General features: G+C 38.0%; 2 protein-coding genes across 4 annotated transcripts; one reads left to right on the plus strand and one right to left on the minus strand.

Moving 5' to 3' along the window:
- Positions 1-207: 207 nt before the first annotated feature.
- On the plus strand, positions 208-12,389 carry LOC108670287. 3 transcript variants are annotated; one of them, XM_018157747.2, is made up of 13 exons: positions 208-388; positions 802-984; positions 1,750-1,838; positions 2,241-2,451; positions 3,188-3,396; positions 3,916-4,023; positions 4,653-4,776; positions 5,557-5,642; positions 5,937-6,116; positions 8,075-8,208; positions 8,527-8,592; positions 8,698-9,077; positions 9,450-12,389. In XM_018157747.2, exons 1-13 carry the CDS (start codon positions 350-352, stop codon positions 11,223-11,225), a joined length of 3,585 nt encoding a protein of 1,194 aa, XP_018013236.1. In that variant the 5' UTR covers positions 208-349; the 3' UTR covers positions 11,226-12,389. The 3 variants fall into 3 exon arrangements, with proteins under 3 accessions (XP_018013236.1, XP_018013235.1, XP_018013237.1); XM_018157746.2 differs by having other exon boundaries at positions 8,527-9,077; XM_018157748.2 differs by lacking the exon at positions 8,527-8,592.
- Positions 11,528-20,135, minus strand: LOC108670288 (26S proteasome non-ATPase regulatory subunit 6). Its single transcript, XM_018157749.2, has 7 exons — positions 19,908-20,135; positions 17,070-17,170; positions 14,020-14,124; positions 13,571-13,872; positions 13,112-13,284; positions 12,670-12,838; positions 11,528-12,072 (listed from the first exon to the last, which is right to left on the minus strand). Exons 1-7 carry the CDS (start codon positions 20,050-20,052, stop codon positions 11,898-11,900), a joined length of 1,170 nt encoding a protein of 389 aa, XP_018013238.1. The 5' UTR covers positions 20,053-20,135; the 3' UTR covers positions 11,528-11,897.
- Positions 20,136-20,602: the final 467 nt, after the last annotated feature.

The raw sequence follows: 20,602 nt of genomic DNA on the forward strand, positions 1-20,602 counted from the left end.
TTGATAAATGTACAATTTATGCAATCAAGTGATCTTTATACTTATGGCTCAGTTAATATTTACTCTCCATTAAGGTACTAAAAGTTGCCACCCAGCAGTTACATATATTCTTCACTAAACTTATGTGGATTTAGATGAAATTCAATAATTTAATTAACTAATATGATTGTAAATATATATATTTTCAATTTTTCCCCACAAGATTTTTTGCAATATTTTCAAATTATTAGATCATTTAGACCTGTTAATATAACCTAAAATTGATTTCATTAAAATTGAATTTGATGAGGTTGAATGGGATAGTTAACTGATCATTCAACTTTGCCCTCTGACCAATCATTCTTTAGAAATGTCACTGAGGGAGAAGAAAAATGACTCAAGCTATGAGGTATGTTGTCATGCTTGATTAATATCTTTATTTTATCAAATTAACATAGGATTGGAACATGGTTAAGCTATTATTACTATTCTTAATTATTCATGAATTATTAGTTTGCTTTTGAAGATTTAGTTCTGCTGTGCTGTTGAATTTATTGTCTAATAACTGAAATGCTTTAATAGTGTTTCAAAGATGGCTACCTACTTGGCATTATTATTAGGATAGCTGCTTGATACCGGTAAATTGCATCGGAACATCAAAATTTATGAAGAGTCACCAGTGAATATATTCAATAAACAAAAATTTCCTTCACACTCAACATATTTCATGTATTATTTCATGTATATTCCAGATGCTGTATTTTTCTTATATTATGATGCTATTTGAAGAATTTATTCCTAATGTATAACATTCATTTCCAGTCCATTGCTGAAGTTTTTCGCTGCATCATATGTATGGAAAAGCTGCGTGATGCGCACTTGTGTCCTCACTGCTCAAAGCTGTGCTGCTATTTGTGTGTGCGTCGTTGGCTCACTGAACAGCGCTCAGAATGTCCTCACTGCCGAGCCTCCTTGCATCTTGAAGATCTGGTCAATTGTCGTTGGGTAAGCAGAACAAATTATGATGCATTAATGTATTTGTGCATAAAGGTTAACATTTTTATTTATTGTCTCGCAAGCAGGGTTGGCAATGATTAAATCATGTGATTAAATCACTTGATTTTTTTTATAAAAATCATGATTTTTTGATTTTTTTGATTTTTTATTTTTTCATGTATTTAAATATATTGAGTGGCAGTCTTTAATTTATATTGAGGTATTGTTATCATGGTTTAGTATAAATGTACCTACTATGAATGACAAATTGGTATATGTATAAACTTGTTGCCTTTAGTGTGTATTAGGTTCCATAAATTGAATGTTTTTGGTACAGAAGCATCAAGTGTGCAATACATTGTACGCAGCTTAGCTAATTCTTATAAGGCTATAAGTAGTCTCTAACTATTTGACTATTTGTTATAGGTATATCAATTACAATATACAATTTAAATGTGTTAGCTAGCTTATACAGGGTGGGGCAGAACTGATTGAACAGTTTTGAGGCAAAATAAGAGTAATGGAAGTACATAAAGAAGAAAGTTTATTTTCCTCAAGATTAGCATAACATACAATTTAAAATACCTACTTATGTTTTGAAAACAATATCAGGAAGACTGGGTTTGTTAGCTGCATCACACTGTTGGAGTCATTCTTGGAAGTTTTCTACAGCACGTTCACACATGTGGCGAGGTATGGCCATAACCTCTGCTGCAATAATCCATTCCCTTAGCTGTGGTAGGGTGTGGGGGCGACTTCTGAACACCTTAACAGGTTGAGGAAGTAACACAGCAGCTGGCATCTCTGCAGCAATCACGGCCACCTCCTACTTCTCAACAAGTTTCTGAGCATGACAAGGAGAGGTACAATGATTCCATCAATTTGATAACTGTCCTTTTTTAATGATATACCTCCAAGTATACCCTTTGAAAAGATTTAATTTACTTAGACCTTCAGCTTTTCTTGCTAGTATACAAGGATACAAAATGATTTTTACTTTCAAAAAATAGGGTATTGAGTGTAGTGAAGATTCTGAATCATTAAAACTCTGGTGAAATGATGGCACTTAATTTTGGCTGCATTTACTAGTGTTTGTGTAGCATTTCATGTTATAAATAGTATCCCTGGTTGTTTGTTAACAGTATGTTATGGTATATTTTTGCAGCCGATTTTTTTTACAGAAATAAAATGGCTTCCAGAAATATTGTTTGTTTGTTGAACAAATTTAGACAATTTGAAAGTCATGCATAATGGTGTCTTTGCAGATGCAGTCAACACTCTGAAAAGTTATCGGTGTACTGCTGGACATGCTGCGTTGTGATGTGTCATCGCTGTGCGCTGTGGGGAGGCCTTCATGCAGGCCACAGCTTGCGCCCTCTGGAGGAGGTGTATCAGTGCTACGTCACTGAGCTGAGGGAGGAAGTCATGCAGCTTAGACGACGGCTGCATGAACTTGTTGCTTTGGTGCAGGAAGTGGTAATTATCATCAGATATTTGTTGCTTTGGTGCAGGAAGTGGTAATTATCATCAGATGCTTGTTGCTTTGGTGCAGGAAGTGGTAATTATTATCAGATATTTGTTGCTTTGGTGCAGGAAGTGGTAATTATGGTTAGATATTCACTTAACGAGTGCAGAGAAGGAATATTCCCATTTATACGAGGTTTGTTCCTATTTGTTTATTAATATATGTTTCTTTTTTTAGAAAGATTTGTAGTTGTTCAATTTTTAAGTTGAATAATTCTAAAGTGGAAATTGCAGAAGTGTTTAGTTTTAAAAAGTTAGGTGAACACTAAACATTTTTTCACTAATTTTACAATATCTATTTTCGATTTCTTGTAAGGGCATTTTTTAATTTCAATCCTTCCATCCATCAAAATAATTTTATTTATCCAGTAAGTTTGGTTGCTGAACTTCAATTTATTCACTGATTGAGAGTCTCTGGAATGTTTCTTATTTTAGTCGTTTGAGAAAAGAGTTCAGTATGAAAATAGTCTTATTGGCTATTAGCTATGGCCAATTATTTATAATATTTTTATTTATTTCTTAATTTCGTTCAAGGAATTCATGAAAAACTTTCGCTGAAACCTTAGAAACCTCAATTTCTGCTCTGTAATGTAATGTAGATAATGTTCTATCTTTAAGATATCAAATACCTAGGCTACTATGTGCTAGGAAGACTCGGTAATAAATTAACATTGTGATATCTTGCCAGGAACGCAATGTTGAGTCAGTGCGCGGCGCCAAAGACGAGCGAGTGAAGGAGATTCGCAACGCCGTGGAGCTGATGATAGCGAGGCTGGACTCGCAGCTTAAGAGCAAGATAGTCACGCTCATGGGGCAGAAGAATAGCCTTACGCAGGAGATGGAGCAGCTCGAGACCTTCCTGCATCAGATAGAGCAGCAGCTCCACACATGCACCAAGTATGTTATTCATAAACGTTACTTGTTATTATAATTTTTACGTGTGTTCTTGTTATTTATAAACTGTGCTTGGGATTTATTAAAGCTCCAGTTATAAGAGTCGTCTAGTGTGGCATATGAGCTCTAGCTGCTGAACTCTACTTTTAACTATACATGAATTTAAAAGCTCTTTAGTGCGACATATGGGCCTAACTGTTATCTTTTATTTATAACCTTACTTGGATTTAAAAGCTTTCTAGTGCGGCAAATGGGCTCTAACTGATATACTTTACTTATAACTAAACTTATAATGAAACGATGTTGAACAGCAGCTTAGTATCAACAGCATCGTCTTAGCTTAGGTGAATGTGAAATTGCGAGCCATTACTGTCACCTCGAAACGCCTCTATTATATTGCATTGGTAACTATAATATTGCGAGTCAGTACTGTCACCTCTAAACGCCTCTATTATATTGCATTAGTAACTATAATATTGCGAGCCATTACTGTCACCTCTAAACGCCTCTATTATATTGCAGGTCAGAGCTTATCCAACGAGCAGACGAGCTTCACTCTCTCGTGGCGCCGCTGAATAAGAAGCCCATGGCTTCTTTCGTGACGGCGCCTGTACCTGCCGACTTTCAGAGGTGGATTTTTACTTCTTACTTGTTTACTTCCAATCCTGATAGTGTTACACCCTGTCATAGCTTATATATTCTAGATGCGTGCATCATAGAGGATATCTCCATGAAAGTAATTGACGCTATATCCAATTACTTTTGTTGAATTCTGTGATAAATAAATCACATGATACAACGTGATTTGGGCGTGTATATATTTATTTATTAATGTCTATGCTACAGATGATATGGTGGCGATAGCAAAATCAAACTGCGGCAATCAGGCCTGAATTAAGCTTCAACTTAAAGATATTATTCGGTGTTCACATCACTCAATGATTGAGGTTTAGATAAAAATATGTACATACAATTACTTTTTTTGTTCACCAATCATTTTATACTTGGCGATCAACATGATTCTACAATCATTTCCTTTATAGTTCTTAGCCAAGTACGTTTGTGATATACGTATGAAGTAAAGATGCTCTGATACTTGTTCAGATAAAACAAAATTTAATAGTCGTACAAACAATACGAAATTTCCATTAAAGTTTCCGTGCTGTCCTTTTTCGTCACAATATGCTAATTTGAGGATAATTTTTTTTATATTTGAAGGCCGGCTTGTACGTCCAAATTATTTATTGATTGGCTTGCAGCGAGATCGTACCCGAGTACGAGTCGAGCACGTTTGTGCTGAGCAACTTCTCTCAGCTGCAGCACAAAGCTGACCCTGTGTACTCCCCCACCCTGCAGGTCAATGGACTTGCCTGGCGACTCAAGGTGAGCTGCTGGCAACATTCTTTCTCCTTGTTGCTACAAATTTATTTTAATAACACAATTTGTTCGACTGTAAGAATAAAAAATTGGGCACAGAGGATATTGCAAATCGTTTTAGACCTGAGAAAATCTGATTTTGAAATATGAAGTATTTAAAAAATACACGTTTTTTTATAAAATAGGGAAGACACAGCTACAAAAATGAATTTTATAATCAATGATTCCGTGAATATATAGAATTGAATTAAAAAGTGTTGATGTAATATGGAAACTGTAATGTAACATGTGTAGGATTGAAACTTTTTAATTCAAAATCTTTCGTGCAATACAAGGATGTGAAATGCTTTGTTCTGTTTTATTAACCACTACTCCAACGTCAACGTTCTCCATTTACAACAAAATGTGAAACTCGTGTTAGTGTTGACTGTTGTTCATCTGTGGAGTTAGTCGCCATTAGCTATGAAATCGGAGCACATCAATGAAGTAGTTTTTATCCCTATCGTGGGATCTGAAGGCTTAAAAGAGTATGTTTGTATTTACTGGTATATTGTATCAACAATACTCTTCGTTAGTAATTCCAAAAGTTCAATTTATCTTGTTGCAAACTTTCATTTACTTGATTACGATTATTATGTATTATAGGCGTCGTAATATATTAGAATGTCATGATCTTCCAAAGCCGGCTAGGAAGCATTGTTTTGCTCGCGGAAAAAAATAAAAACGAAAAAATTATAAACAAAAGCATTATCTGGTCTTTAATCAAACGTTTTTATGTGTATGCAGGTTTACCCGGACGGCAACGGCGTCGTCAGAGGCAATTATCTGTCGGTCTTCCTAGAGCTCACAGCAGGCTTGCCTGAAACATCCAAGTAAGTCGCTCCAGTCCTGATAGTGTTACACCCTGTCATAGCTTGTATATTATAAATGCGTGCATCATAGAGGATGTCTCGATGAAAGCAATTTTGGGAATTAATTTTTTTATCATTAGTGAATCTACGTTAAATAATACTGAATGAAAGTTAATTTCACTCAATTGGAAATTTGTTTTATTATATTGTCAGAAATCTTCTTTGCTTATGAATGAAGTATTAGAAATGAAACCGTTTTTTGGCAACTGATTTCTGTTAATTTTGTTCCTGTACTAACTTTCAATCATCATGCAGGTACGAATACCGCGTGGAAATGATACACCAAGGGTCACGGGACGCCACGCGCAATATAGTCCGCGAGTTTTCATCAGATTTCGATGTTTCCGAGTGTTGGGGCTACAACCGCTTCTTCAGGCTCGACTTGCTTGCGGCTGAAGGCTACCTAAACACTGAGACTGACACACTCATATTGAGGTTCGTCTCATCACGGCTATCATGAGATCTTTTTAAGGTGAGACTGACACACTCTCATTGAGGTTCGTCTAACCATTGCTATCTTGAGATCTTTTTAAGGTGAGACTGACACACTCTTATTGAGGTTCGTCTCACCGCGGCTATCATGAGATTTTTTTAAGGTGAGACTGACACACTCTCATTGAGCTTCGTCTCACCATTGCTATCATGAGATCTTTTTCGGGGAGACTGACACTGATGATGATCACCATAATGTCACTCGACTGAGTGCCGCCCAGGCCCACCCCCCTCCGGAGCGCCAAGCCGGTCTTGCCACACTCTGATCAGTTGGGACACTTCCACTGGCTTATTCCATAGATCTTCAGGCTGCAGGCTGGTTGGAATTTCAGCACACCCAAACAGATGTTGTGTGTTGTGGGTGTGGTTTTGACACAGAGGGCATGATGGTGTTGGGTAATTAGCCTCATCGATCTTATTGAGGTATTCTCTAAGCATTGGGCATTTCCCCGCCCTTAACTGCGCCAATGTACGCCTCATGCNTTTAATTTTACATTTCCTTGTGGTATGAATTTCTTGCTTGCTTTCCTTATTGCCAGTTCTATTCTCTTTGTTGCCTCTCCGATGTTATATGGTCTTCCATCGTCTACTGTTAGCATACTGTCAACATATTCTTTGTAGCAATCCCACTTTGCTTTCTTGAAATTAATATAGGTCTTCTGTTTTCTTATACTCTTTTCCTTATTGTGGGTTTGTATTTCCAGTATTATTGGGAGGTGGTCTGATGATGTTGTTGTCATCGTTTCCCATTTTGAGTATCTCTTCAGGTCTTGTGAGAGTACTGTGATATCTGGCGATGTTCGTCTTTGTGTCTGATCAAATGGTATTCTAGTAGGTGTTTCTTCATTCATCGTGGTCATATCTGAGGTGAGTAGCAGCTCTTCTATGTATATTCCTCTGGCATCTGTGATGCTGGAGTGCCAGAGAGGAGCATGCGCGTTCACATCTCCTGCTAGGATGGTATCAGCTGTTAGTAGCTCTTGGATGCACTGATTTGTTCTTATTTCATCCTGATCAGCATTGAGATCTCTTGGTGGTATGTATATATTCGCCAGTCTCAATGTGAAGTTCCTTCCATCTCTTATTTCCACTACAGATCTCTCTGCTCCATTAATATAGGTTTGGAAGTTGGTGAGCTCCCCTGAATTGAAGATTGCTATGGATGTAGGTTAGCAACCCTCCTCCGCCATTTCCTTGTGGTCTATCACATCTGACTGTTGACTGTTGAGTACTCTTCCAGTATTGGTGTTTTGTGCTGTTCTTGAAGTTTGGTCTCCTGGATCATTATGACATGCGGTTTCTTTTTTTGCACTACTTCCTTCAGTTCCTCAAGTTTGTTTCTTATTCCGTTGATGTTAAGCTGTAGTAGTGTGAGGTTTATTTTCCTCTTTCCTCGCTCCTCCTCCTTGTGCTGCTGACACGTCCACTTTTCTGTGTATTGCTCTGCCTTTATTTTCGCACACCTCTCATGAACCCAATGCTGTTCTCTTGCATTGCATCTAAGTGAGCACTGTGTCCTCTTGATGATGGTATTGCACAGGCTACATATCTACTTTGGACCAGGATTACTCTCAATATCTCCCGCCAGCAGTAAGTATTCCCTGAGCCAGAGGACGGGTCTCCAGCTCAGCGTCACCGAAAAAACGGTGTAGCCTGACTGCATCTTGTGATGCAGTAGGATGATTGCTGTGATATGCACTGACTGCATCTTGTGATGCAGTAGGATGATTGCTGTGATTTGCATCTGAAGATGGTACTCCCACGACGTACACGCCACAGCATTGGGAACTGACACTCATGAGACTGACACTCATATTGAGGTTCGTCTCATCAATATGAGTTATGCAAGTTTGTAGTGAAATTTCAGAAATCCCTCGGGTTCTGATAAAATTATTTTCCAGGTTCCAGGTGAGACCCCCGACCTTCTTCCAGAAATGCCGTGACCAGCAGTGGTACATTCACCAGCTGCAGCGTCAGCTCTCCAGCTCAAAGGAAAGGCTTCCTGCAGAAACGAACCGCAGTTCTGCTCCACAAGGTAACTTTACTCCTGAAATTCTCTCTAGCAACAACATTTATTTCTATTTACTTTAAAATTTTTCGTCTTCTCCTCTCACAGATTGAAACTACATTCATCTTCATATTTTTTTTGGTGTCTCTGTCTGTCTATATATTGATCAATGTGCTTGAATTGTTCCATAATTTCATCTAAAAATTCATGAATTATTTCTATAGTCTTTATTAAAATTAATTCACTTACGTTATTCACGCTGAATTCCTGACGGCGGTTTATAAAAATCTTTTGCCCCGTGTTAAATTCAATATTGATTGGTAAATAGTATTCTCCAAAAACCAGGTGAAACCGTTACTGCAACGAGCCTGTCATCTTCATCTGCAGCAACTGTGTTGTCAGTGAGCGGAGGTAGTAGCAGTGGGAGTACCACCACCACGGTCACAGTTGACAGTTTGTCATCGTTGTTGTCTCATCTGAATGTTTGCGTGCCACTCACGCCCTTCAATTCGGCAGGAGTGAGTAACAACGCTCCTGAAGCTGCAGAGACGCGGTCTGGAACGTCGTTGAGTAATCCTGAGGAAATCGTGTCTTGGGTCGCGTGCAATGATGCTGATACATCAACAGACGACTTGTCAATGCCAGGCGTCTCTGCTTCGTCCATAATTCGGGATGTTTCTACTTCCGACGACGGGACTACCACTAAGTTTACCATCGATTTAGGAAACCTGACTGCATCACTATCAACCTTTCTTCAGCAACAACAAATGCATCAGTTACTGAGGATGGGACACAAGGCTGCTGCGTGTGATGGTGCTAGTGCCGTAGTGGGGCCCCTTGGTGATGGTGCTGGAGAAATGGCAGAACACCGAACTCCCGCGTCTTCTGATTCTGAGGTATTTTTACGATAGACTTGTTGATTCTTATTTTGGCAATCAACTTTTTCAATATTGGATTGGATATCTCGCATAATAATCTTCTGAAATCTTATGTCATAAATTGTAAAAACATGAGCTGATGTTGGAAAGTGTAAGCAACTAATCGAATAAAAAAATATAAAATGTTGGGCTGTGTTGTTATCAAGTTGAACGAATTGACGCTGCAAAGAATTATTTAATAGTGATTACGGGTACGTGATATATAAAGGGAAAGTTGTCTTGCCAAGAAGTACCTATTCAAACTTTTGTTCATGACGACGTCAAAATGGTCTAAGCGTCGATTTAATTTCCTTAACTTTTGATTTTGCTTAGCAAAGGCTCTTTGCGCAGGCTAGTGAAGGTGAGCTACAGGATTGCGACGACGCTTTCTTGGGTGACAACAGCCAAGACTATGACAGTCTTCCTGACACTGGCCTTATAACACCTGCTACTGAAGAGAATGACGTGGAAAATGAAACAAACATGGGCGAAAACCTCGTTGAAAATCTGCACGACGGTCGAGATACAAATTCGTACAGCGAAGATGATACTTCCACGGCTGTTGATGAAGTGGATCGTTGTGATGACAGTGGTGATACGCCGGTACTGAGCAGTACCAACGATGCTGTGGAGCTTCAACCACTTATACCCCAACAACATTCAGATGGTGGGCACGCTCAAAGCTTGAGACTCGCTGATCATTTGAATGACTCGCTCGCTCAAAATCTGCATTCGCTGCAATATCGTGACTTGTGTGAAGCTGAGAATGAGAGCCAAAATGCCTTGTTCAACCATCTCGGTTCAGGCGGAGACTTCTGGAACATCGTAGCTGTGACGCCGTTTAATCCATACAAGATTCGTTTGTCTGAGGACTCGCACGGGAACGCTTCTGCCACAGCAGCGCGCGTTCCACTTTTGCAGCAAAGCAGCCCAGTTTCCACTTCTTGCTATGTGAAGAAATCTAAATCATATAATACTGCTAATGGGTTCAATAGCAGCTGCATTGGCAAATTTGCGGGCGATTATTCTCCTCCAGAAATACAGAAATATAAACCAATGAGATTCATTGGCGCGCAAGAGCCTAGCACCAGCACCGTTCAAGAATTATCCAGTGGGAATGGATCGTCTGTCAAATCAAGTCGTAACGGATGTCAAAGTGCAAAAAATAACTCGTACGATAGTTGTAGAAGTAATGTGTTACAGACTGCGAAAGGCGTTGTCACCAAGAAGCGTACCGAAAACAACAGTCCAAACAAAAATCCTCAACGCAGTTCGGCGTCAGAAACTTCCTCGGGAGCATCGTCAGCATCTGCACTTACCTTGGACTTGCAGCGCTCGAATTCTAGCGAAGAAGAAGCACTTTTGTTGCAACTTCTTGATTTACCCACTGTTAAACCTAAGACACATCAAGGTGCACGATCATCGTGGGGTTCCAGTTGCTCATCAAAAAACAACGGGAATGCAGGACCCAGGCCTTGCAAGCCAGTTCCTTTACTCCCCATAGCTTCGAGCGTTTTGGACACCCTGCAGCTGGATATGGCGGCGGCCTTACTCAACACAGTATCTGGACCTGCTAATTCCTCTGCATCTAATCCGCAATCGAATCAAAGGTCTGCATCTTCCAGCTCATTCTTTGGAAAAAATGAAGCTACTAACCAGAGAGCGTCTAGTCCGCAGACACCAGATAAGGATGAAAGCGATTTGAACATAAGTGACTTATCTTTGGACCCTGTATCACTGTTGGACATTACGGACTTGGAAGAAGGGACACTTGTAGAGTCCTTTCATTTGAGTAAATCCCAGAGACCTGGAGCTGGAGGAAATAATAAAGCTGTCAAGAGCCCAAAAAAGGGGGACTCTTCACGGCCGCAATTTTTATCTGATATTAAGCCTGTAAGAGGGTCTAATTATCAGGGGCAAGCAGGCTCACTTCGCGACGCTGCTGCGTCACTTTTCTCGAGTAGCTGCAAGGAGACGAAAATATCGAAAAAATCTCCTGAATCTGAAGTGAAATCTCGCGTTAGCAACGAAACAAGTGCACCATCAGAAAGACGTGCGTCTTCCAACTCCGGAAGGGCATCAACAGAACCACGAAAATCTGAAGTTGAAGATACAAAGCGAAATTAATCGCAATGCGGAGGGAGTGGGGCGGAATCCTATTTTTGCGTGAAGCTTGCGACGGCAAGAGTACATTCCTATATATAACCACAGCTATTTTCAATGGTTGATAGAAATATGCGAACGGCGTTGAATATTGGGACACTGGAATGGTTATGAAACTTTAATATTTATCTGATCCCTTTTCATATTTGTGTGAACATTGTACGGTAAACTGAATTGAAGCAGTAATGTAGAGATAATTTAATATTTGGCTATTTTGTTTTCACGGGAATACCCTTTTACTTACATAGAGGAAAATGAATAAAGTACCCATTTTAATGGTTTATCAATCTATTAATCAAATCTGCATGAACGATGTTTGACTGTATAATATATAAATAATAAACCAAGATTCACACTAGGGTAATGCATACTTATTTTCAAACAATTTACGGACCCTAAGCACAAGTGACGTATTTAAATCAGCGATGGAACAGCAGGCAATAATTATGCCTGCTTGGCGTTGCGTTCTGCTGGCTACCACTTCAATTATGAAGTGGTAGCCACGTATAGACTGCGGCGACGTGTGCGCCACGACATAAATTGGGGCGAAACACAGTGGCTGTAAATTGATCTTTCAAAACTTTACTCGAAATATATTTCATGTGTCACAATCCATCTATTTTAGAATTCATCGACTTAGATGTTGATGACTCGGCTAAGTTTCTGGACCCGATTGAGTAACGAGTCTCCCTGCTTGACGACGGCCTGATACTGCCAGTTCTTGTTGTCTGGTCTGTTGGTCTCGACGATTCCGCCCACCTTGTCTATCTTGCAGTGCAGGTGCCCACCAGAGATGAACCGTGACAATTCCCTGAAGCGAGTGTAAATATTCTTATCACAACTCGGCCCTCAGCATGCGATTGCAAACGCAAATTTCTAAAAAAAGGTGCAACAGATCATGTTTTTGTACTAGATGTTCATCTTTCACTCTGGTTGCATTAAAATTTAGTTTCAACACAATATATGTACACGGATAAAAAACCAAGTGTTATTTATTACCTACAGAATGAATTGTTGATACGAACCAGTAATATAAGTTGTTCATTCTAAATAAAATAAAATTATTTACTAACTTGTCACATAAAGTTACTCGTCACATTATTGCGGCAAATAAAGGCTAATTTTTGATACAATTTTTCGTTTTTCCCTTCTCTTATTAATAAAGCTATCTTTCATTGCTCACTTATTTTTTTTAATCTAATTCAATTTTCAATAATGGCTAATAAATGAACTCGCACAGAATCAAATTTGATTGAAAATCTTCCAATTATTTTTGCCATGGCATTTTGTTACTTTTTATCAGAAATATGCAAGATAGCATTGTGGTCTGGCATGGTGCGTGACTGCGTGCAGCAGCGTACTTTCTCACTTATACACATTAAAGCGAGATGAAATAACACAAACTAACTTGTCCATGAAAGTGGTCGACACTCCAAAAGCCTGCGCCATGTAGTCGAGGGTGAGTGAACGGTAGGATTCGAGCAGCTGACTGTATGCCAGGATACGAATCTGTCTTACGTAGTAGCGATAGTGCGGTGCCAGCAAGCGGTCGTTCCGAAGCTCCGTTTCAACGTTTGCTGCACAAATAATTCCAGATACAAAAAAACAAATATATTCCAATAGAAAATGAGGTTTTGAAAACTGGATTTCTGATCAAACAAATATTGTGAACCAATTTTTCTAGTAAGAAATACTATTGTGGACGATTAAGAGAACAACAGCAAAAGTTGCAATTATGGCCCAAATAGCTCAGAACTCTTCAGCATCCATTGAACTACTCAACAGTCTTAGGCAAAACTCACAAATGCTAAAAAAATATTTAATTTAAACTAAAATAAATTGGATCATACCAAGTTTAGCGAAGAACGTTTGATACTGGCAATCGTAGAGCGAGTGCAGATACTCGCGGAGATCAGGAGTTGAGTGAAGCACTTCCTGGATCTCGGCCCCCTTGAGCACATTCTGGCGTAGCTCGTTTCGGGGCAGCGCGAGCATGCATACCACCACGCAGTACCACACGAACCTTCACATCGCGTTCGAAGTGACATTGAAGTTGCATTAGTTGAAATAAAAGATGTAAGGATAAATTTAAAAATCAATCAATAAAAAAAAGGTAACAACTTAATTATTTTGTCGCATTCAATGCACTATTTTAAGAAACAAATGTAAGCTAGCCCTGGCAACAATGCAGAGTAAGAGAATAATCGGCAGTAATTTTAAATTCATAAACAAAATTGGAGCAAAGTATTCAAGTAGTTAGCTGCTATGGGTTTGATTATTTATAATACTTTAAACTTTGATACACTTACTTGTTGTAATCCATAAGTTCATAAGATGTGAAGGTGCTGATTGTGTCCAGGAAGAGCGAAGAAGCCCTCTTGAAGTCACGGATGGACATGCAGTAGACACCTTCATAAACTTTGAGTCTATTGCGACGGTCCCAATCCCCCCCTTCCTCAATAAGCGTTTTTGCTTTCTCAATGTTCTTGCTGATAAGGCCATGGTCGAGATAGAAGAGCCCAATTCTTATGTTATGAAACACCAAATCCAGTCGTTGTCCCAAAGACACAGTCTTTTCTGAGGTGGCTGCTATAGCAGATATTGCTGCCTCCTGTTTCATAGATAATAGATATAGAAGGTGATGAATATGTGATCACTCAGATGGAGTTCTGAGCTATCGTTTAAAGACAGAACATTTCAAATGAGATATCAAATATTAAAATTTTATTCAATCTAATTCTATGTAAAAACATTGTACCTTGTCCCCAATCCTGGTGTAGTGCTCAGCCTTGCTCAGGTATGCTTCTCGTATCTCACTCTCTCCCATGCTTGTTTCGGCTTCCTGGATATTTGCATCCAGTTGCTGAAATTTAAAGTAAATGAGACACTGTCAAAACAGTCAGCCGAATACATTCAAAGTAAGCAATAACTTTATTTGTCAAGGGCATTTCCTGAATTGTTTAATTGATATTATTATAGCATAGATAATGACACATTATGAATGCTATACCGGCATATTACAAGGATTATGCAATATATTATACCATCTTACAAACATGACAAAAAAGTCCTATGATTATTTTCTTTAAAAAAATTAACAAGTTGTTTTTCAACATAAATAAGGAAACTTTTAGGCAGTAGAAACTTGATTTTTCTACCAATGTAGTGGTGGCAAAAAAAGTATAAAATTACAATTAAATCATTGGATGGAGCAAAAATTATTTAATAATGCAAAACAAAATTAAATAAACAATATTCCCGCCTAGCTGTTCCCAAAATAGCATCAAGAGAGACCAACAATTATAATTTTAAATGCTCATTTCCTGAAATGTATTGTCCCTGTTCGTAAATACGTACTGAGTATTTTGGAAGCGTCAGGCAAGATTAAAGTAGAATTGGCTTTTATTAATTTAAAAATAAACAATACACAAGACCCAAATGTCAACTAAGAAGCTCTGTGTACATCAGAGTAATAGAAGCTGTTCGTAATAGTGGCCCAAATATGAGTGACGTTTGTAAATGAAATTTGTTTGTGAAACAGCAGGCGTTGTTGTTGTGATGTTATGTTATTCGTAGTGTATACACAGTAATGCTTACTACATTGTAAAAATGCTCAATGGCATGTTCATGGATACGGTAATATCGCATCAATAATACGGTAATCAATGTATATGGTAATATCACATCAAAAAAGGAAAAACGAGTAAAAATCACAGAAAATGTCATTTATTCTACCTCTACATCAACAACAATGAAAGAGGAGGACTTCAGAGTACTGTTAGTAATGGATGAGTACACTCTGCATGCTTCAAATATTTTAAAATGAATTTTAATTCCAAGTGTCCCGAGTAGCCCCATTCGACGGGGCTACTCGGGAAACTTTTTTTTGCTTCTGGCACCTTACGAATAGCATATAGAATTTTTTTTTTGAAGATGCCATTCGATAGACCTCGCAAAGAGCTATAAAATGAGCCTTGACTTGTTTATGAAATGTTTCATGGTAAGAAGTTATTAACAAAAAACGCTCAAAACCGTCCCGAGTTTTGCCCCGGTTGACGGTAGTGTATACACAGTAATGCTTACTACATTGTACATAAATTGGTGAAAATACACTCAATGCTCTAATTGCTCTCAAATTTATATTAAATACACAACATTTGTTCTCCGAATATCTATTTATTTTCCTCCTGAGGATCCAAAGTAAATGCCAACTTGAATGTGAAATCTTGCGACTTGAAGTATTGTACAGTGCAAAGGTGCTAAAGCATTTAATCTCACAACTGGCATGTAGCACATATCATTCAATTGCTGCTATTTTACTTTTTATTACATGCAAAATATGATTGCATGATTGCACAATGATCTTATTTCAAACTGTGGTAGATGCAAAGTTTAAACTTGCCTTCTTGTGCACTTTTTCCTCTTTGTGCATTATTATACAATACACCAGCCTTTAAAATGCTTAAATAATCCATGACATACGTAGTATTATGATTGAGGAAATGCATTTTACAATCACAGAAAAATAATTTAAGCTTTCTTTCACCATCTTATTTAGTTTTCAGTTTATTTGCTGGCACTTTACTTGAAAATCTCTTGCTTTTAGGATCAATCTCTAAAATCGGTACTTGAGTGTTTTTCGTCAATAATTTCTTGCCATGAAACATACCCATAAATGAGTTTGGGCTCACTTTATAGGCCTTTGCAAGGGCCATCATATGGCATCGCTTAAAAAATATCAAATGATATTCGTAAGGTGCCAGCTGCAAAATAAAAGCATCCCTAATGACCCCTGGAAAAAGGGTAATTAGGGAAACCTAATTTTAAAATATTTGAAACATGCGGAGTGTTGTCATCCATTACTACACAAGCACTATGAAGTCCTCCTTTTTTTTGTAGATGATGTAGATGTAGAATAACTGACATTTTCTGTGATTTTTACTTGTTTTTCCTTTATCGCTGAAATTACCATATCCATACATTGCCATATTATTGATATATCATCGCATCCATGAACATGCCCTTGAGCATTGACAACGACCTTGTCAACTGCAAGCCTTATATCAGCAGCCATATAGCATTTCTTCTCTATCTGTAAGCTTACGGGATGGCTTGTAATTTGGCACCATTCTAATTGGGTCAAGTGAATTCACTATGATGAAAAAGATTTAAAAATTTTTTTTTACAATTTTTAGGGGTGTACCTTATTACCGCAGGGGGTGTTCCATATTACCCAGTCTTGCGGAAATGGCTGTAATTTTTGGGGGGATGCGTCACACGTCACACAAATTCCATTAGTCACATTTTCAAGCCAACAACTGTGTGCAACTTTCATGTAAGTAAAATTTTTAATATGGCAAATATTTTTTTGCTACAGACCTTAGCAGAGGTACTCTTCCAAAATCTCACTTTTCACACTTTTTTTTCAGGGATTTTTCAGAGGTACGGGTAGTAAGTAAATTTATGTATGATTTTTTAACTTGCTTTGTGCTACATAGATAGAAAAAATGCAGAATGTTATGCCACGATTTTTAGTTTTGCAGTATATATAGTTGCTACAACAGTTCTATGAAATGTCAGAGGACTGTCCTGATTTATCTCACCTATCCCTTGTTAGTCGGTTGTTACCCTATTTCACGGTACTATCATTTATAATCATCTTTTATAAGTAGAGACTAGAAATATACTGCTTAAGTATTGACATAGACAACAAAGCAGTTTTAGTTATTAACCCTGAAAACAACAGATTAGTTTTGAATTTGAATTGATCTATAACAAAGTATCAAATAGTTGACAAAGTTTCTGTACCTTCAATGTATCAGCATTAGCTTTCTTCATTTTTTGCAGTAATACTTCATCAACTGGCCAATCCAGGTCCTTACAGCAATCTTCATAGAAAGGAGTCATATCTGGAAGAAAAAAATAAGGTGAGGAGGTTTCATTATAAATTTTCCAGCACAAAACAACCAAACCACAATTAAAATTCCTTTTAACATTTTGCATAAAAATAAGCCAAAAATAATTAAAAAGCTTATAGCTATATCTAATTACATTAAAAAAATGCAAGATTATCAACAATTCTGACATATATACAGCTGACTCTCACCAAATGAAATCAACAAGAAGATCTTGACATCTCAAAGCTAAATACAAATGTTAATAGAATATCTAGTGACAAGGTTTCCACTAGAGTCTAGATCAGTGGTTCCCAAACATTTTCAGGCTGGCACCCCCTTTGGCTCCCTCGTGAATTTCCAGCGCCCCCCACAGACATACACCTCTTTCTTGAAATTTAGTACGCTGAAATTTTAAAAGAGAAAGGTTAAACACAAATGTGTATTTCACAAATAGAACCCCATTTAGGGAACCAATATGTTTTTCAGCTGTTTCAACTGTTTCAGCACTAGAAACCATAGGACGTCTCGGGCGAATTTACGGCCGGACTTGTGGCCGGTCTCTCGACCAATCTCCAAATTCAATTATCAAGTAGTATCTCCAAAACTAATGAACGCAGCTGTATGAAACTTGGAACAAGTATTCGTCAGATCCTAACGGTGTTATTTAGCATGTAATTTTTCTTAAATGTCACTTCCATTCGTGAGTTACGCGTATATTGCGAAACAGGCCGAAATTCGCAGTGATCAAAGAATTTCTTCCAAACTATTGAACAGATTTGAACAAAATTTTCAATATATACATTCCTAACTACCAAACGGTGATTTTTTAGCTTATAATTTTTTAGATTTTACCTTTGTTTGCAAGTTTTTTTTTCCATTTCACCGTCATTCTTGATTTCACTCTTCCCTATATTCGGCCCGTATCGCCGGGTAATTTGTCACTCTTAAATTCTAGGCGATCAAGAAATTTCTTCCATACTACAAAACAAATTTCAATGAAACTTTGTATATAAATACCTAACCTCTTAACGGTGAGGTTCAGCTCGTGACAATTTTTTTTATTTTGCTTTCGTTTGCGAGTTATACAGTTATAGGAGGAACGACCGGCTTTTCTACCGGCCGATTTAACCATGAGCCGTATAAGGCTGTATAACTGGCAAACGAAGGCAAAACGAAAAAATTGTAACAAACTAAACATCACCGTTGCTGAAGTTAGGTATTTAAATACTAAGTTTCGTTCAAATCTGTTCAGCAGTTTGGAAAAAATTTCTTGATTATTGCTAATTAAAATAAACACGTATTGCTGTTTAAATCACGATTGAAGGTGAAATAAAAAAAACTCGCAAACGAAGGCGCAATCCAAAATTTTTTCACGAGCTTAACATTACTGTTCGGCAGCTAGGACTGCAAATTCAAAATTTCGTTCAAATCTGTTCGGTAGTTTGGAAGAAATTAATTGATCACTGTGAATTTCGGCCCGTATTGCCATATAACTATGACAAAAAACAAACGATGGCAAAATTCAAGCAATTTTCAAGAGCTAAACATTATTGTTAGGCCCTAATGAATACATGTACTCAGTTTCATCGAGTTAAGTTCATTAGTTTGAGAGATATTCCTTGATCATTGAATTTGGAAATTGGCGTTGAGACCGGCCGCGAGTCCGGCCGTTAATTTGTCCGAGACGTAAACCCAGGAGAGGCTAAAAAAAACAGATCTGGGTAAAAACCATCGCTGGAAGTCATGTGCTGCACGTTTTGTGTACAAATCGTCAAACAAACTTTCGAACTTCTGACTTATAATAATAATAATAATAATAATAGCGGTTTCAGCGTTTATTAGGCCGTAGGCCTGTCGCCAATTCCTAACATCGCAGAACATTCACAGCATTTCGCGGTCTTGAACTCGCAACTCACTGTTACAATTCTGATGTGCTTAACCGCCAGGCCTTCTCGCCGATTCTGACCAGAAACTGTCGCACAGAGTGGGATCGAACCCGCGCCTCTCTGCTCCAATCCTAGTACTCTGAACTTTAACCACTGGGCCACCCTGCCCAGTGGTTACTTCGGATTGTCGCCCCCCTATCGCCCCCCAACCACCCTCTTCTTTCTTACCGCCCCCCAAAATCTTTTCATCGCCCCTAGGGGGGCGATATCGCCCACTTTGGGAATCACTGGTCTAGATGATTTAGGTATCTCCTATATAATTGTTAATAAAAGAGCTTGATAAAGCCACAAGATTTTAGCATTAAATAGGAAATTTCTAATCTTGAAGTGATGGGTAAATTTTTTTACAATTTCAATCAACAATGAAATTAAAGAGATTAGGTATATGAATAGTACCTACTACCTACCTAATCAACTAATGATCCTAGGTATGTGTCAGGCTGTCAGCCAATCTGAGACATTCTGACATTGGACAAATTTTTCCACAAATTGCAGGCAAATCATAATCAACTATGAAATAATTTGTAAAACTGAAATTATGGGAAAATTTGCTCAGTGTTCTAGGTTAGTTTTGAAGTAGATCTGACTGAGGAAATCAGAAATGAATTGGTTTCTAGGTAAATCATTGTTTTTCTGCACATTGGGGAACTTAATTTTTCAAATTGAATCCTGGGAATTATTACTTGCACTATAAAAATGATAAAATAAGAAAACACATAGGTATTAAGGTATGATCTTTGTAGTGGCGTGTTTGCATCCTGTAGTCTTAGTCTATAGTACTAGGTAAAAGTAGGTATACTCACTGTTCTCCGTAATTCCAGCCTTCAAATCAGCAGTCAATTTAGAATCATTTTTATGTTCTGGCAGCGACAAACTAAATTTTAGTTGAGCCAGTCGTAAATCGGGATTTTTTTCTAGACCCTGTTCTTCCATATTATCCGCAGGCATGGTTATCTTTCTACCGTTTTGGTAGTTGCACACAAACTTTCAGCGACGCTCACTAGGGATGACAAACGTAAACACTAAACACAACTTGCAGTCAACGTTGACTTCTTCTTCCGATGAAGATTCTTGATGACAGCAGTGAGGATGATGATATTAAATAAAAATATCCTCCAGATTATTATAATAGTGCAAAAAATACCTATTGAAATTTCAAACAAACTCTTGAGTGACTTGATGATCTTCAAACTTGTACGATAGCCTGTTTAAAAAATTAGGTCAATACAAATCTCCAGGATATTAAAAAAAAATTTTTTGCTGTTATTGCTAATGCAATTAAACCGAGACGTATTAAACAGTTGAAAAACGCAATACCGCGGTCAGTCTTTTTAGTGATAATCTACATCGAAAATTGAAACATACACAGATACACTACTGCTCCTGTTAAATCTGCTCGCACTCGCTACGGAAGTTTGGAGGAGGCCGTACGTTTAAGGGAGCTCGTAAGTCCTCCAGGGGTAATAAGTTCTGTGTAGATCCTGGTCGTCGCAAGCTC

The sequence above is a fragment of the Hyalella azteca genome, unplaced genomic scaffold (assembly GCF_000764305.2).
Source record: "Hyalella azteca isolate HAZT.00-mixed unplaced genomic scaffold, Hazt_2.0.2 contig13120, whole genome shotgun sequence".
Classification (NCBI taxonomy): domain Eukaryota; kingdom Metazoa; phylum Arthropoda; class Malacostraca; order Amphipoda; family Hyalellidae; genus Hyalella; species Hyalella azteca.